Raw genomic sequence first — 19,754 nt, 5'->3', positions numbered from 1 at the left:
TAACCGTTTATATGTTTTGTTTTGACTTACTACTGTACTCTTTTATGATACTGAGTTCTTTCTTGTGCATTGAGGATGTGTAATATCCTAATAAGGAGTTCTCTGCCTGTGTGCTGTGGCCTGCGTGGGCACAATCTCTAGTTCCCCTTCTCAGGCCTTGGAGGCAACTGTTATCTCTCTTTGCCTTTCTCCTGACTTTGCCATTATCTTGCAAGTTGACAGTTTTATGAGTGTCCACTCCCTTTGTACTTTCCCAAGCTAGCTTTCTATACAGAAAGTTGTAAACATGTTGCCACATAATGCTGACCATCTCCTTATCAGAGCTAACCCATGACTGGCCTTGGATGAACTTCCTTTAATTAACTGAACAACAGGATGGGACTGTGGTGGGGGAACCAATGAGCCCATTCTGTCTCCGTGACTTGTGAGCTAACTCCACCCCTGATTCTCCTTATATAAAGCAATGTTAATTGAATTATTTCAGAGCATCTTGTTGTACTGTTGGTCATTCTTTGTGAGTTTCAATACAACTTTGCTGTCCTCAAGCTTGTGTACTCGAGTTCTAATAAATATATCCGTTGCTCCTTTCATCTGAGTCTTCTGAGTCCCAAGTCCTAAGTCCCAATCCGACACACTTAGCTCATGTCCCAAATGGCTTTCTGTATGGCCAGAGGCGGTGGCGAAGTTCAATGTAGCCACTCGCATGGGAAGCGCTCCAAAAATGGCGATGGCCCGAAAGCGCTCAGTGCTTTCGGCTCCACAGGCAGTCGGCGAGCACTACCCGCATTCCCTTCTCCTCACACATGAACTCCGCTTCACACTCCCAGGATCCTTTCCGCCGCTAAGTAACCTCCCACTCCTCCACCAAGCCGCCCATCTGTGCTCTCCTCCCTCGCAAAGCCAAAAATGTCCACCTCTTCAACAATGGCAAATGTCCTCCTCGAGAGAGCGCGAGAGCACGAGAGAGAGAGAGAGAGAGAGAGAGAGAGAGAGAGAGAGAGAGATGCGCTCTTCTTCTCCACTCACATCCGCCAATCGGAACGTTTCCGGACGTTGCCTGATGGCTTTCTCTCCACCTCCCTATCACACCACTCCGGGGGAGTGGCCTTTTTCCATATTAGGTCCTTCGGGTGGGGCTTAGTCCGATTGGCTCTGCTCGGGTTCTGCCGGCCGTGGTTGTTGTTTAATGGAGGCTTGCATGGCCTTGTCAGCAAAATGTGAAGGGGAAATTACAGAGGGGAAATCACGTGCTGGGGAAAATTAACCTTATTCCCGACACTAATTATCACGGCTTCACCCCTCGTGTGAAGACACATAAACAATCTTAAGCTACAGTTTCCCTACTAAAGTACATCGAGATTTCTCCTACATGTCCATAGTCCATGCTATAATTAGACATTCCTATGGGATTATTTCACATACCCCAATAAACGTAACATATTATGATGCAAAGATGAACTGATTTGATTTTGGCATCAAGAGGTCAAAGGTCAGAGTCTGTAATAGGTTTTCATTACTGCGATAACTTAAGAACAGCTGAAGGGAACTAAATCAAACATGGTACATGTCCAGTCACGTGAAAAAGTAAGTACACCCCACGTAAAGTTTTGACTTTTTCAACATATTTCAACATACAGCTATTTGATCTTCATTTCAACAATATTAATAGATATAGGTGATATAATATAACAAATATCATGAAACATTTACATTTTGTAGTCCATTGTATAATTTAAATAAACATAAATGCAAATTTCGCATGTGGAAAAAGTAAGTGCACCCTTGGCTCTAATAGGTGGTATTGCCCCCTTTGGCAGAAACAACCTCAAGTAGGCATTTCTTATAACTGTCTACCAGTCTCTGACATCGACTGGGAGAAATTTTTGACCACTCCTCCATGCAGAATTCTTTCAGCTGTGCGATGTTTGAGGGGTTTCTTGCATGCACAGCTCATTTCAAATCCCCCCACAACATCTCGATGAGATTTAGATCCGGGCTTTGACTTGGCCATTCCAGAACCCTCCAATTCTTTCTTTTCAGCCATTCCTTGGTGGATTTACTGGTATGTTTAGGGTCATTGTCATGTTGCACCTTCGGTTGAGCTTCAACTTCCCGACAGATGGCCTCACATTATCCTCAAGCACCCTCTGGTACAATGAAGAATTCATAGTGGATTCTATGATGGTGAGCTGCCCAGGCCCTGATGCAGCGAAGCTGCCCCAAACCATAATATTTCCACCACCATGCTTTACAATTGGTATCAGGTTCTTGTGGTCAAATGCTTTCTTTGGTTTTCGCCAAACATGTCTTCTGGTACTGTGGCGAAATAGCTCTACCTTTGACTCATCTGTCCAGAGCACATTGTTCCAGAAGTACTGGTTTTTTCCTCGGTGTTCATTGGCAAACTTTAGTCTTGCCCTGATGTTCTTTCTGGACAGCAAAGGTTTCCTCCTGGCACACCTCCCATGTAGATCAAATTTGTGCAGCCTCTTTCTTATGGTAGATTCGTGCACTTCGACATCAACAGTGGCAAGAGCTACCTGTAGGTCCCATGATGACATTCTGGGGTTCTTAGAGACTTCTTTTAGCATCTTGCGGTCTGCTCTCGGGCTGAACTTGCTGGGGCGGCCTGGCCTGAACAAGTTGGCAGTTGTTTGGAATCTTCTCCACTTGTAGATGATCTTCCGGACAGTTGAATGATTGATTTCAAATTGTTTGGAGATCTTTTTAAATCCCTTCCCAGACTCGTAGGCATCTATAACCTTCTTTCTGAAGGCCTCAGAGAGCTCTTTTGATCTAGGCATGGTGACGCCGCACACTTCAACAACAAAGAGCAAACCAAACTAAATGTCTGAGGTTTAAATAAGACAGGTTCCTCCAAGATCCTCTCGAACGATGTTCTAATCATTTGCACCTGAGCTGGTGCACCTGATTCTAATTTTAGGTATTTAAAGTAGTGATAAATATCAGGGTGTACTTACTTTTTCCACATGCGAAATTTGCATTTATGTTTATTTAAATTATACAATGGACTACAAAATGTAAATGTTTCATGATAATTGTTATATTATGTCACCTTTATCTATCAATATTGTTGAAATGAAGATAAAATAGCTGTATGTCGAAATATGTTGAAAAAGTCAAAACTTTACATGGGATGTACTTACTTTTTCACGTGACTGTATGTTTAATGACATAAAGATAAAGAGATTAGATTATGGGGTCAAGAGGCCAACGGTCAGAGGTCATGTCATACTTGTTTACAGCTGAATGGATTTAACTCAAACTTGGTACAAGTATGTATAATTATGTAATAATGTGGGTGGGGGCATATCAATCAACGTCGTGACGTCGAAGAGTGTCGTTCTCGTTTTATTTTTAAAATAAGGATGTGAAGGAAAAATTAAAAATCATACCTAGTATTCAGTTTAATATTTCAGTTTAGTTTATTAGTATTTCAGTTTATTTTCTTTTCCAGAACAAAGGAAAATATTGAATTGAATTGTTGAGACAACCTGGTCTCCCAAGGTATTCTGCCATCAAATCAAGTGATAAAAGACAATAAAATCAAATAATATACCTTTTGCAAGCTCCTCCTGCTGCTCTTGGTTCTCTGTTTTGAGAATATTTTGCTTGTCCGCTGATTGCTGGAGGTCTTGTAGATTTAGCCGTTGCTGGCGTTCAAGAGCAGCAACAGTGGATTTCAGTTCACATGAGAGGCGTTTCTCATTAAGCAGCTCAGTGAGCAACCATTGAGGGGCTGCGTCTGACTCTGAGCAGTACACACAAAGGAAAAATGGTTGTGGGTAAAGCATAGGAAATGGGCAGCTATGAAATGCAGACAGGCAGGAGAATGACCAGACAGGGAAAAAGTTTGAACTTTGTAACTATGAGAAAGTAACAAAGGCAGTGCAACAAAACAATCAGGGTGTTGGGATAGCTTGATAACATATGCATCTGAAGGCCTGGTTTATGATGTGAGGAACCCAGGTTTAAATCCCATAAACCATTTGTATTTATCCATTGTACATGAATCTCCTTGTAAAAGTACAATGAATTTTCCCAATGTCTTTGTCCTTTTTTTTTTTTCTTTTTTTTTTACACAACATCGAGGCTTGTGTAAGAGCTAACATCAAGTACTACTACTTAAGTACATGGAGGTATAAGTATATATTATGATTCAAAGTTGAACCGATTAGTACAAGCCAATTTAAGTACAAGCTCCACTATGAACCTCAGATCAATGTAAAAAAAAAAAACATAATTTTTTTAACATTAAACGCGTGTGGCAAATTTAATGCACCTTCAGCTCACCAGATTGTGTCGGAAACGTAGATTCCTTTCCAGTTAGCTCGTGGTACAGCTCTGGGTAATACCGTTCCAAAGAGTCAAACAAGGCCTGGAGTCCTTTTTCTCCTTTTGTGTACAAAATATCCAACAAACGTCCTGTTGTTGACAACATACAAAAAAGTGCAGAAAGTGAGATGAAGGTAACATAAATCTGTGGCCGTTTCAATGTTTGTTTTTTTTAAAGGAATATTTGAGAAGAAAGGGGCTGTCTATAAGGTGTGTTCAGAATTTCTGGGATCAAGATATCATAATCCAAGGCAGAAATACCCTATGCAGAGTTCAGCATTAGATGGGGAAGCTCTGACCTACCTCTCCCTCTAACCCCCATTTACCATCCTCCCATTTCCCTTTTTTTTTTTTTTTACTATTTACTTTATGCACATTATATGGTTGTTTCAGAAGGTGAGGGTGCACATGCCATTCATTTCGTGCTTTGCATTAAACCCTAAAATCCAGGTGCTCAAGCTGTGCCCTTTAGTTGCATGCACACTCAGCACTGCGATGGGAACCACCGCACTATTTCATATGGCTTTACTAAGAACACATACTCAGCTTCTGCATCAAATATTACTGGTCAGAAATCTATCCTCACACAAAGCCTTGTGTTGGGTTAGCGGTTCGGGTGCCGGCTTGGGGTCCTCGGATCCTGGGTACGAATCCCCTTCGATCGCTGAATTAATGCTAGGGGGGTTGGCTCAGCCTGTCGTCCTTCCGAGGTCGGCAAATTGAGTACCAGTTCACTGGTAATTCCCTGTGTGTCGCAAGAGGTGACCAACAGGGTTGGCGACAGGAAGGGCATCCGGCCATATAACATTGCTTCAAAAAGGGGACCACGGTGCCCGAAAAAGGCCAACCCCTGCTCTGCAGGGAAAAATGGCCTTAAAAGGTGGTTCAATCTATCCTCACACAAATGATGGATTTACACACATTACTGGAGTTCAAATTTAGATAGAAACTTTTTAAAAGATCACACTTTTCTGCAACAAATATGATGTTTATCAATTCTATGCTGGTCTTTCAGTTCACTTCTTGAAGAGTACTCAAAATATTTATTGTACTTTTTAAACATTGCCAATTATAGTATCAATGTCCTTTTTGTGAAGTTTAAGTATATAAATTGCATAGCAATTGGAATGTTATGCCTAGGTCACACATAGGCGGATTTGTCGGCGACTACTGGCTACTGGTAATGAAACCGTAATGGACGGTCGCCTGTAGTCGCGGTTATCCTCCCCAGGTCGGCTGCAGTCGGCAAGAGTCGCAAAGGGGCCAAAAAGTTTTTTAAATGTTTAAAAACGGCGCGCTCAGTCGCAATGGAAAAAAATCCGCCATGCTGTCATGATGGAACCGCCATGCTGTCGTCGGTATCCGTAATAAGACCGTAAAGCGACCGCAACCCAGTCGCTCATAGTCTTCCGCAATCGCCCCACAGAATGGTGCCAGGAATTGCCATATAAACAATGGAGAGCGACATTATCTTATTTAAATGGAGCGACATTATCTTATTTTTATCTTATCGACAAACGGTTATCGACAAACCACATGTCACGGACTGCTTTATAAACATTTATGACATCAATTGCTTATTTTTAGGTTCAAATAAACATACTCATCCACCATTGATGCATATACATTCCTTCAAGGTGAACAACACATCCGCAGATGGCGCAGACCCATCGGCCGATGGGTCTGCACCGTCATTTCTCGTGCATCCACAGATGGGCCAGACCCATCGGCCGATGGGACCGATCCACAGATGGGTTCCAACAATTACATTGCAATGATACATCTTTATTAACTATATAAATTGTACATCAAACATCTTTATGCTTCATGTCACACATCATTGAAATGAATAAAGTGAAATGTAAAATAGAGAAATAAAGATTTTAAAAAGTTGTGTGAATCGTCTCCAATCGCCGGCGGTCTTATTGCAGTCTTGCGGACGTCGGAGTAAACCGCCACCCGGCCCCAATGCAGTCGCCGCGATCCGCCATCGGTCGTAATCTAGCCGCCAGACTGTCGCCACGCTGCCGCCGTGCATCCGCAATGCAGTCGTCGTCGATCTTCGACAGTCGCCATCCCACTCTGGGCGTCGTCGCAATGCAGGCGCAATGTGGCCGCCTGCAGTCGCCATACTGCCGCCTGACCATATTTGACCGCCCGACATCGCCAGTAGTCGCCGAAAAATCTTGATCGCCGGCAGTCGCCGTTAGTCGCCAAAATATCCGCCTATGTGTGACCTAGGCATTAGAATAGTTTGTGAGAATGTAGAACAGGTGTTTTCCCCAATTCGGTATGGCAAGTCAAGGTTTATGGCCATAAGAGAATTTTGGATAGTTATTAAGTACCAGATGATTATTACATAAAAGTGCAAAGGATGCTCTGGCAATTGTTGATCTCCTCCTATTCCCTTTATAAGGGAATAGAAGAGGTCCAATGGTACCAAGCTTCTGCCCAACCTTGACCACAATCATCCTCCAGTTTCCTTTATCCTCAACCAACTCTCTCCACCCTCCAACCACCCCCACCGTACTTGTATCCCTCTACACACAATCTCCCTATCTCAACCACAGTCTACCTCTTTTCCTCCTACCTTGTTCCCTCATCCTATTCGCCCTTTTGCCATTCTCTCTTCCCCCATCCGCACGAAATGTCCAGCCCATTTCAGCCGGCATTTCACCAATCTCCCGGTCAAGCTCATCTGCACACGAGGCTCCTTCCTCGGGTCATACATTCTCCTTCTATCCAACAGGAAGGGGAGATGAGAGAAATCCATTCAGGGCCACACGTTGACTACGACCGGAGAGGAAGTCCGCAAGCCATGAGTGGAGATTTCCATGAATACCAAAGGAGGAGAGTTTGGTGAGCAGAGCTGGGTGCCAGACCATATCGAAGGCACGTGATATGTCAAGGGAGACAGCTCTGATTTCCTGTTTGGCATTAAGGACCTCCATCCATTGTTGAGACAGCAGAAGCAGCATTTCCAGAGTAGAATGACCTGGTCTGAATCCAAATTGATGATCCGAGATCAAGCCATTGGAGAAGAGGAAGGATTTGATGTCAGAAGCGATGATTGATTCCATGACCTTGCTGATTATTGGGAGCAGGCTGATTGGTCTGTAATTGCAAGGATCTGTTTTTGCACCTTTTTGTGTGAAGCGCAACCTGTCCACCAAGATTCATCCGAATCCGTCCATAACTTTTTGAGTTATTGTGCTATAATATCGGTTTTAGCCAAATCACTCGATGGTGAAGAATCAATTAAAAGAATCACAGTGCTTTCAGTCAACAATCCAGACACAATCCACATGAGATATTCTGCTAGATATCATGCTATAATCGCTGATCCAGATCTGGATCCGAATCTTCACTAAAATACAATCATTTCATCCTTGTCACACACACAGCCTGCTCACCAAGTTTCATTCAAATCCGTCCATAACTTTTTGAGATATCCTGTTCACAAAGACAGACAGACAGACAGACAGACAGGGGTGAAAACATAACCTCCATCCACCTTAGGTGGTGGAGGTAAAAAAATGGCAGTAATTATGAATTGACGTTACACAACTTACCCATGCGTAAGCGGCAATTCTTCAGTTGGAGGTCACTGAAGATCTCGTCTTCTTCACAATGAGTGATGACACGGCAGGCACGAAGCCGTGGAACCAAGCGAGTGACATCCACGTTGCTTGTGAGCTCATCACGCAAACGTTCCAAACACTCCCACGGGGAGTCCTAGCACACAATCCATAGATTTCCTTCGAGTAAAGTTACGACCTTGATAGGTTGTGCAAACGTAGACATCTTACAGTTTATCTAACTTTTAGAACTATTAACAAATCTCCCAATGGTGAAAAAATCACTTTAAAAATTCTACTAGCCGGATCCGAATCCGGATCTTCACCCAAATCTAATAATTTCGTCCTTGTCACATACACTACCTAACTGCCAAATTTCGTCTGAATCCGTCCACAACTTTTTGAGATATCTTTTTCACAAACAGACAGACAAATAGACAAACAAACAGACAGACAAACAGACAGACAGGGGTGAAAACATAACCTCCATCCACCTTTGTTGGTGGAGGTAACTAGAATGGCACCAGGTAAAGCAGACACCTCCACAAGGCTGAACAGTTTACGTTTTGTATCCAACTGATAGGTCGGATCTGAATCCAAACCTGAATCAGAATCAAATTGGCTTATTCTTGTCACTAAACCCACTAATCCACCTAGTTTTGTCATAACTAGTCCACAACTTTTTCAGATATCGTGCTATATATCGTTTTTAGTCCTATCTCTCAATGGTGAAAAAACACTTTAAGAGGTTTGAGTATCCGGATCTTCACCAAAATCTAATCAATTCGTCCTTGTCACACACCCAACATGTCCACCAATTTTCATCCAAATCTGTCCACAACTTTATGAGATATCCTCCTCACAGTAAAACAGACAGACAAACAAACAAACAGACAAAGAGATAAACAGACAGGGGTGAAAACACAGCCACTGTCCACCTTAAGTGGTGCAGGTATCTACAGTACAGAGTTCATAGACCATGATACCTTGTGAAGTGTTTAAGACTATACATCAATTTTAGTACAATAATGATTTTAAAGATCGCTAAAAAATAGGTTTAGCGCTATTGAAGCTTATATACCAACAAAGTCTTATACACCAACCACTCCTATACATCACCATATATACCATTGCAAAGTAATATAAAACTGGAGGTTATTGGAAGTATTTAGAAGGTGATTTGCGTTCTACAGTCCAAGTATATACAGTGCTTTTAGAAAGTATTCACACCCTTTGACTTTATTCACATTTTGTTGTGTTACAGCCTGAACTTAAAATGGATGAAATTGAGATTTTTTTCGTCGCTGATCTACACACAATAACCCAGAATGTGGATTTTTTCTTTTTTAGAATTTCTGTATAAATTAAGTAAAAATGAAAAGCTGAAATGTCTTGAGTCAATAAGTATTCAACCCCTTTGCTATGGCACTACAAACTGAGCTCAGGTGCATCGAATTTCCCTTGATCATCCTTGATATATCGCTATAACTTGAGTGGAGTACACCTGTGGCCAATTCAATTGATTGGACATGATTTAGAAAGAAACCCACATTTCTGTATAAGGTTCTACATTTGACAGTGCATGTCAGAGCAGAAACTCCACCATGAAGTCCAAGGAACTGTCCATAGAACTCTGAGATATAATTGTCAGGAGGCATAGTTCTGGGCAAGGGTATAAAAAAAATTCTAGTGGTGAAAGTTTCCAAGAGCAGGGAGCTACATCGTTAGGAAATGGAAAGAATATGGAACTACCCAGAATTTTCTTAGAGCTGGCCGGCCGACCAAACGGAGCAACTGGACAAGCAGGACCTTGATCAGTGAGGTGATGAAGAATGCAATGATCACTTTGACAGAACTACAGAGTTCCTTGGCTAAGATGGAAGAACCTGCCAGAAGGACAACAGTCTCTGCAGCACTTCACAAATCTAGGCTTTATGGGAGAGTGGCCACACAGAAGCCACTCCTGAGAAAAAAGCACATGACAACATGCCTGGAGTTGGTGGAAAAGCACGTGAAAGACAATGAGAGCATGAGGCAAAAGTTTTTGTGGTCTGATGAGACAAAATATGAACTCTTTGGCCTGAATGCAAGGTGCTACGTCTGGCGGAAACCGAGCACAGTTCATCACCCATCTAACACCATCCCTACCGTGAAGCACGGTGGTGGCAGAATTATGCTATGGGGATGCTTTTCAGCGGCAGGGATTGGGAGACTTGTAAGGATAAAGAGAACAATGAGTGGAGTCAAATACAGGGAAGTCCTCGAGGAGAACCTGCTTCAGAATGCAAAAGACCTTAGACTGCGGCAAAGATTTACATTCCAACTGGACAATGACCCCCAAACATACAGCCAAAGCAACACTGGAATGACTTCAGAACGAGAACGTGAAAGTCCTTGAGTGGCCTAGCCAAAGCCCAGATATGAATCCCATTGATAATTTGTGGAAAGACTTGAAGATTTCTGTTCACTGACACACCCCATCCAACTTGACAGAGCTTGAGCAAATCTGCAAGGAAGAATGGGAGAAACTCCCCAAATCCAGATGTGCAAAGGTGATACAGACATACCCAAGAAGACTCGAAGCTGCAATCACTATGAAAGGCGCTTCTACGATGTATTGACTCAGGGGGGCTGAATACTTAAGTAAATTAGACATTTCTGTATTGATTTTTCAATATATTTGTAACGTTTTCTAAAAACATGTTTTCACTTTGTTGTTATGAGGTATTTTGTGTAGATTGGTGACAAAACATTTAAATGTAATTCATTTTAAATTCAGGCTGTAACACAACAAAATGTGAAAAAGTCAATGGGTGTGACTACTTTCTGAAGGTATTGTAATTCAATTTAGATAAAATAAAGATTGTAAAATTCATATCAATAAATTAATTCCGTGTATTACTGCCGTTTCATGCAGTGTCTATTAAACCACCCTAACACATTACATTAGTAATGTCTATTATCTAACATCGAACACATTGCATTAGTTATTTGTGCTTGTTGTAAATGTCCTTTATGAGTCCTTGAAAACAGTAAGTTTCCTGTTTGGAATGATTTTCAATAATGTTTGACTGCCAGGCAGGCAGACAGAGTAGAAATATTATCTCTCTCCTCTCTGCGCATGTACGATCGGGACAAAATCAGAGATACTCCAGTACTTCAGCTTTGACAGGGAGGGGAGAAGAAAGGGTTCTATTGAGAGCCACACATTGGCTACGAGAGTGGAGGAAGTCAGTAATCCAAGAGTGGAGTTGGCCTTGTATGCCATAAGCAAAGAGTTTGGAGAGCAGGGCAGGATGATAGACTGTATCGAAAGCTCGAGATTTATCCAGAGAAACGGCCCTGAACTCATGTCTGATATTGAGGGCCTCCCTCCATTGTTGGGAGAGTAGAAGCAACATGTCCAAGATAGAGTGACGAGGTCTGAATCCGAATTGATTATCTGAGATGAATGAGTCTGTTGGAGAAAAGGAATGATTTTATGTCAACTGTGACAATGGATTCCATGACCTTGCTGATGATTGGAAACAATCTAGTTGGTCTGTAGTTAAGGGGGTCCATTTTTGCACCTTTTTATTTAATGCTGTTATGTTGACCAATTTCCATGCAGATGGAAGATGACCAAGGGTAAATGACAGGGTGAAAAGGGCAGAGAGAGGAAGTACAAGAGCATCAGAGCAGATTTTTAGGACACGTGAGCTGATGCCGTCAGGTCCAGTTGGAGAGTCAGAGTCGAGGGATGCCAGAAACTTTTCCACCTTGGGTATGACTGGGAAGGGTGGGTACAGAGAACAAGAGCGGTTAGTGACACAAGATTTTGAAGCAAAGGCAGAATTGATGCATTCGGCCTTCTCATGAGCTGAGTTCCATTTGAAATGAGGGAATAGATGGAAGGGGAGCATACACCAGAGAACAACTTGCCAAGGCACCACCAGGTTTTAGAGGAGGGAGACGAGTTTGAAAAGTTAATTCTTGAGATTGGAGAGGTGTTGTTTTCTGGCTCTTCTGAGAGTAGACACACACCTACTGTGGCTTTGTGGATTGATCTGAGGTTGCCTTTGGTTGGATTTGCCTTCCAGCCAGAGGATGCAAGTTGTTTTAAAGCAAATGCCTCACCACAGGATTCGGAGTACCAAGAGTGGGACGATGGGAAGGATAACTGAAGACGAGATGATATGAATCTTATGCATAAGGGAGAGGAGGTTTCTGTGGAAGAATTCCCAGGCTGAGTTATAGGAGACCAGTCCTGAAGTGTGATGGCTGCTTGCAGTCCCTGCCAGTTTGCCTGCGTGAACTGCCAGACTCACCAGCACTGAGGCTCTCTGAGAATGGCCAGAGATGTTGACCTTCACAAGAGCATGATCAGATGAGCCAATTTGGGCAGAGGACGAGTAAGATACATTGGCGCGGAAGTTGGTCATCACCAAATCCAAAAGGGAAGATTTTCCATTGGGAAAAGTCCAGGTGGGAAAATTCACGGATTGATTCAGTCCCATTGAATTAAACAAGTTCTTCACAGAAGTTCCATGGCTGGTGAGAGAGGTACCAACACCCAGCCAATCAATTTGTATGGTGACAATTGAAGTCACTACATATGAGGAAGAGAGAGAGAGAGAGTTGGGATGAGTGATTAGAAGTTGGTCCATGTCATCTGAGAGAGAGTGTTAAATGGAGTAATCACTGTTGGGAGGACGGTACAACAAACAGACAAATATGAAGTGGGAGCGAAGGGGAAGTCGCAACCACGGGTATTCCTGAGGTTTGGGAGGTGTAAGAGCTGTACATGGAAAGTGAGAAATGGTGGTTTTGATGTACAGTGGAACTACGCCACAAGGACGGTTCAGGACAACCAAGCCGGAGGAGACAATAGCCAGGGAGAGACACGAAAGAGTCAGGGACATCTGGTGGGAGGAAGGATTCTGTTAAACAGATGATGTCCGGTTTATCGGTAGCTACCTGGATTGAGAGATCTGTCTGGTTGGAACGGGGACTTGACCTTGAAATGAAAGGATTATATCTTGGATTCTAAATATTGTAACTTGACCACTCAAACAAAACACTTGATTGAGTCCAGTATTATTTATTTATTACATATTTATTTAGAATGCACGTAAATATTGTTCAACTCATGTAATCACCATTGTTGAGGGGGTTTTTTTTTTTTTACAGAATTGAGACTAATAGGAGAGCTGAATGACAAAGGGCAGAGGAATGTCAGCAGTAACTTGATAGATAGTAGGTTTGGCAGAGAAGAGGCGGACAATAATGTTCCAACATATTAAATCGATTGAAAGGGTGCCGTTAGAAGAAGAGGGGGCAAAGGGGTCTGCAAGAATACAATTCTTATACATAATTGCCAATTTCCAGAAGATTTCATTCAAAATTCCATATCATATAACACTGACCTATATTTCACCAAATACCATTTTCATGATAAAGTAACAGTCACAGCCTGGATATAAAGGATAAATAATATTTTTTAATCCTTTTCCATCACTACTGAGAAAGCCAACAAAGTGATATCCACGAAGTTCTAATCTCAGCTACTCAAAACTCCAGTAACCACTCTTGAAACATCTGTGGACAGGCAATGTAACTCATGAACAACAAGAAAGTACAATAAAACATTGCAGACCTGTTTTGTGTGCTGTATGTGTGATCTTGTGTGGCGTTTCTATGCTGGTGTAGTACAGTACATAACTTCAAATAATAGATAGCATTAACATTGTTCCAATACATAATTATCCGTTATTAATACGTTCCATTACATAATTAGTATGTAATTAATAGCCGTACTGGCGTTACAATTGTACGCATTTAATAGACACTTACATTTCAATAGTACATAATTAATAAACATATTCATATTCCAATAGAATATGATTAATAAATTTACTCACATTTCAATAGTACATAATTAGTAGACATCCTCACATTAATATATTACATACTCATGTTCCAATTGTTCGTATTTAATAGGCGTATTCACATTTCAGTTAGTACGCAAGTAGTAGACATAATCATGTTCCAGTGGTACGTAATTAATAGATGTACACACATTTCAATAGTACATAATTCGTAGATGTACACACATTTCAGTAGTACGTAATTAGTAGATGTACTCACATTTCAATAATACATAATTAATAGATGTACACACATTTCAGTAGTATGTAATTAGTAGATGTACTCACATTCCAAGAGTATGTAATGAGTAGATGTACTCACATTTCAATAATACATAATTAATAGATGTACACACATTTCAGTAGCACGTAATTAGTAGATGCACTCACATTTCAACAGTATGTAATTAATAGATGTACACACATTTCAGTAGTACATAATTAGTATATGTACTCACGTTGCAATGCTACATAATTAATACACATATTCATGTTTTGCTCAGCATGTGGTGAGGTGAAAAGAACTGGGAAGTGGCCCTGTGCTGTGTGCAGGAAGGGTGTCGGAGTGAACTCCATTCAATGTACAATGTGCGCTGAGTGGGTTCATCAAAAATGTAGTGGTCTGAGAGGGTCATTAACCAGTGTGGCAGCTACATTCAAATGTAAGGTGTGCACAGAGGGAGCTGCAGATGGAGGAAATGTTGAGTTGGATCTTGGAGACGACGTGAAGCTGGAAGGTGTGAAAACATTTTGCTACCTCGGAGACATGCTGAATGGAGAAGGTGGATCAGACTTGGCAACGGTTGCTGGAGTGAGATGTGCATGGAAGAAGTTTCGGGAACTGAGTGGTGTGCTGACAAGGAGGGGAGTGTCGTTGAAGCTGAAGGGAAAGGTGTATGCTGCATGTGTGAGAAGTGTTACGATTTATGGGAGCGAGACATGGGTAATGAACGTAGAGCAGCAATGAAGGTTGGAAAGGGTGGAAATGCGAATCGTTCGGTGGATGTGCGGAGTATCGTTGAGAGAGAGGAAGGCAAATGATGAATTGCGAAAGATGATGGGAATAGAGCCTGTGATTGATGCTGTGAAGAGGAACAGGTTGAGATGGTTTGGTCATGTGTTGAGGAAGGAAGAAAGTGACTGGTTGAGAAGAGTGATGGAAATGAATGTAGAAGGAAGTAGAGGACGGGGAAGACCGAGAAAGACTTGGCTAAAGATGGTGGAAGAAGAAATGCGGGCAAGGGGGTTAACAAGGAGAGATGCAGAAAATAGGGCAAGATGGAGAAGATTGTCATGGGAACCGGAAGGCTAACCCCCGCTCTAGCAGGGGAAATGGCCTTAAAATGCATGTTGTTGTGTTGTTGTTGTGTTGTATTCATGTTTTGCTCACAATTAATTAATATAATACTCACAAACAGACAAACAAACCCAAATGCAATATACCCTCTCCTCTGGCGATGATCCTCCAATACAGTCATAGCACCTGAACATAACACTGACAGGGGAGTGAAACATAAAAAAAACTATTTGGGAAGCCTTCTGGTGGACATTGTGAATTGAAAGAATATTAAGGCAAATAGTACGAAACTTTGTTGGAGAAAAATGAAGTGTTATAAACATAACCCTGATCAGAAAGTGAGATGCAATTTTATACTTTATTTACCTAAGTGGTATTCTGCATTTGCACAAGTTGGCAAAATGAGTCATACATATTGGTAATGAGTTCCTGGTTATAGGAAAGTAGAGTAAGTTCTGAAAAATTTAACTATACTTTAACAATGACTTAGAATTGGAAAAGTAGCAGGAAGCTGGTAGGTCTCTGTTCCCTTTTAAGGCCCCTCATTTGGCTAGCTGTCTTTTGTGGCTAATGTTTGATTTTTCACAACTTTTCTTTTTTGGTCACCGGATCCACAAATTATTTCAGAGACAAACATGAAGGGTGCCTGCAGACAATGACATACTTTTATGAAAACACTGGGGGAACTTTAACATACAATGGCTAGCACTGGTAGACAGAGAGACAGGACAGTTTAACATTTCATCTGAGTGATGGTGCACCCACATACTGTATGCCTGCAACACAACAGGGTGATGGTTTATAGTCGGGTCTAACCCAGACAAAACAGCTCAAAAACAAGTACGCTGCCTTTGAATTATCCTGTCAATATCTGCAAGGGGCCATGGCACGAAGTCTACATATTTGTAAGTTGAGCATTGGTTTTAAAAGTTTGTTTATGCATTCTCTCTATAATGCATGTAAATGCCGTGGTTGGTTGATCTTGATAAAATGAAAGTCTATAAAGATGCGTGGGTATCTTGATGCAGTTTGTCATGTGCTCACTTTATCTGACACGCTGAGTGGCTTTGTTCCTCTACAATATCGAGGCTCATAAAAGAGTGAGGTGACAGAGGGTGAAAAGGCAATGAACAGACAGTAGGGTCATACATAGGCAGACACTAAAAGTGCGGGGATGAAAGAGAGAGAGAGAGAGAGAGATAGAGAGAGATAGAGAGAGAGAGAGAGAGAGAGAGAGAGAGAGAGAGAGAGAGAGAGAGAGAGAGAGAGAGAAGGGCAGGAAACAATACCCTGCTAAGAAGAAAGTTGGGTTGGGTTAGGTAGGAAATGGGAGTAGAAAAGATTGCGAATAGAGATTGTTTTTTTTACAGGAGCAAAGAGACACTAAAACTAGCAAGTAAAATAGTTGAATTGAATTTCTCCATTTCCATTTTTGGCATTTACATTTTTACGGCATAGCCCGTAAGGCAATGCCGTCTAGAACAGCATTTGTCTGTCCATATGTCCCCACAAACGGACACCAATCAGAGCTGAGAATCTGGTCACATGACAGGGGACGCATTTAGTAGCCATCACAGTTGCGTTGAGTAAATCATTACATATTCTGTGGAACGTTTTAAGGTCCCAGCGGCTATTGTAAGGCAGGTAGGAGGTGTCAGAAATTCCTCAATACAATTATTATTTTGAAATGCAATCGACACGGACCTTGCTCCCGAATCAGGAAGTCAACAGATGATGACGGTTTGCTGGTTTGATAATATCTCAATACAATCGTGATTTAACATTATATTTTGATATATTAACACTATGGTATTAATTTGTGATTGAAATGATGAATGATGCTGTTTGGAATAAAAATATAAAGAACATGCTGTCAATGCCTCATGTTCGACTGATGGTGGCACAGGAATGTGGAATTTATTGGTTCATCATTTGCCATTCACTGTTTTTTTACCCAAGTCATTCACGAACCGGCTGTCCATGCCTGAAGTCAAAAAAAATTAATACTAAAGCCTAGGTCACACATAGGCGGATTTGTCGGCGACTACTGGCGACTGAAAAAATCGCCACCACCCGCCGACAATCGTAATGAAACCGTAATGGACGGTCGCCTGTAGTCATGGTTATCCTCCCCAGGTCGCCTGCAGTCGGCAAGAGCCGCAAAGGGGCAAAATAATTTTTTTAATGTTTTAAAACGGTCGCAATCGAAAAAAATCCGCCATGCTGTCGCGATGGAACCGCCATGCTGTCGTCGGTATCCGTAATAAGACCGTAAAGCGGCCGCAACCCAGTCGCTCATAGTCTTCCGCAATCGCCCCACCAGCTAGCACGGCAGAGATGCGAATGCCATACGGCCTTCCTGCGGCATCTTCCCGACTACGGGCCGACACTGTTGCGGCTGCATATCGACTACAGAAGAACTGCCACGTCTCCCCTGCGGCTATGGGAGACCGACGACGACAGCAGTAGGACTAGTGGCGGCCGAGTTATGGCCACTGGCGACAGAGATACGACTGCCTGGCGACTGCATTACGACATACCACGATTCCAGGGCAAGACAGGATGGTGTGAGGGTCTCCGTGGAGTGAGGTCCTGTGGTGCCGACAAGGATATGGCTTTATTGTTTGGACTTGGGACTTTTGGGAACTTTATTTTTGGGACTTTGGTCCTTTGGAAACTTTATTTATGGACTTGGGACCAGTGGAAATAATTTGTTGGACTTTATTTCCATTCTCTCTCCCTGCAGAAAAGTTTGATTATTACATTACAATGATACATCTTTATTAACTTTCTTATTGTACATCAAACATCTTTATGCTTCATGCCATACATCATGGAAATGAATAAAGTGAAATGTAAAATAGAGAAATAAAGATTTTAAAAGTTGTGTGAATCGTCTCCAATCGCCGGCGGTCTTATTGCAGTCTTGCGGACGTCGGAGTAAACCGCCACCCGGCCCCAATGCAGTCGCCGCGATCCGCCATCGGTCGTAATCTAGCCGCCAGACTGTCGCCACGCTGCCGCCGTGCATCCGCAATGCAGTCGTCGTCGATCTTCAACAGTCGCCATCCCACTCGGGGCGTCGTCGCAATGCAGTCGCAATGTGGCCGCCTGCAGTCGCCATACTGCCGCCTGACCATATTTGACCGCCCGAAATCGCCAGTAGTCGCCGAAAAATCTTGATCGCCGGCAGTCGCCAATAGTCGCCAAAATATCCGCCTATGTGTGACCTAGGCTTTACATTTCTTGCTAACTGGTATCCCCACCCAGGTCATATTATCCGCTTCAACTAAAGTATCAAACAAGCCCGGCTACGCCGCTGTCAGACTATCGGTCCTGCTTTTTTTTAAAATCAGGATTTGGAATCTTAAATTGCATATTCAAGAAAAAGTATCATAGGGAAAGAAAGCTACTCTGTTATAAAATCTTCCAGATCCCTAGGTTGAATAAATCAAAGGAGCGGAGTGCCCCGGCCTTCTGTGGAGAGCCCCGTCACTCACAGAGTCCACCCTGCCCCTTTTAAAATGCTTCTCAATGCAAAGGACAACAATCACTTCCGTCTCACATGAAAAACTCACCATCAGTATTTCTCAGGATTCAAGGTGATGTCGTTGAAAAATTATTCACCATTCTCTTTGTAAAGAATCATCAATGCCATATACACACTCCACATGACCAAAAGTATGCGGACATCCCTTCTAATTAGTGGATTCGGCTGCTTCAGCCATACCCATTGCTGACAGGTATATATAATTATAAAGCATACAGCCATGCAATCTCCAGAGACAAAGATTGGCAGTAGAATGGGCCGTACTGAAGAACTCAGTGACTTTCAACGTGGCATGGTCATAGGATGCCACCTTTCCAACGAGTCAGTTTGTCAAATTTCTGCCCTGCTAAAGCTGCCTCGGTCAAATGTAAGTGCTGTTATTGTGAAGTGGAAAAGTCTTGGAACAACAACAGCTCAGCCGAGAAATGGTATGCCACACAAGCTCACAGAACGGGACCGCCGAATGCTGAAGCATATATATTGTCGTGCGAATCCCTCCGGTTAACACCAGGGACCACGGATGGACCAAATGGATCTACTGGAGGCGACAACCAAACACGGATTTTGCTTTGACTCGCGGGAAGAGGAAGGGCAGAGGAAGAAGCGGGAAAAGCGCTTACCTGGAGGGCGCCAACTGCAGCTCCGGTCCTGTAGGGAATTAATGAACTCGAATAACCCAAGATTTAATGTACAAAAATAGAGATTTATTACAGACCCGATACAATGAAACGTGACGGTAATCAAATAAACTAAATTCTATATTGGGATCCCACACACCAGACTCAACAACAGGACACAGGAATGAATGAAAGGAAAATAAAGTGTTATGGCATGTCTTTGTGAAATGTGGTGCGTCTTAAATGTCCGTTGTCTTGTCGTGTCCGCCGCGGCGGCGGCAAGTCATTCCAGAGCAGAGGTGCAGCAAAGGAAAAGGATTTCTCGCCAAACGACTTGGTGCTGGTGCGCGGCGGCTCTAAGGTCATAGAGTCGTCGCTTGAACGAAGCCGTCGCCGAGGTTCATAGAGAGTGACCAAATCGGAGAGATAGTGAGGTCCCGTTCCACACAA

The 19,754-nt window shown here is 42.6% G+C and overlaps 1 protein-coding gene across 1 annotated transcript in view; it reads right to left on the bottom strand.

Annotated features, from left to right (window-relative positions):
• The window catches only part of LOC137433168 (uncharacterized), a 182,872-nt gene that overhangs the window by 115,106 nt on the left and 48,012 nt on the right, over positions 1-19,754 (bottom strand). The window contains exons 3-5 of the mRNA XM_078782663.1: positions 7,929-8,091; positions 4,315-4,446; positions 3,581-3,772 (exon numbers count right to left, since the gene is read on the bottom strand). Of these exons, the coding sequence (XP_078638789.1) occupies positions 3,581-3,772; positions 4,315-4,446; positions 7,929-8,091 (487 nt within the window). The remainder of the gene's footprint in view (positions 1-3,580; positions 3,773-4,314; positions 4,447-7,928; positions 8,092-19,754) is intronic.

Source organism: Myxine glutinosa, chromosome 1 (genome assembly GCF_964187855.1).
Source record: "Myxine glutinosa chromosome 1, kmMyxGlut1.1, whole genome shotgun sequence".
NCBI lineage: Eukaryota > Metazoa > Chordata > Myxini > Myxiniformes > Myxinidae > Myxine > Myxine glutinosa.
The sequence above is the reverse complement of the archived record's forward strand: the minus strand, read 5'-3'. Positions and strand labels throughout refer to the sequence as shown.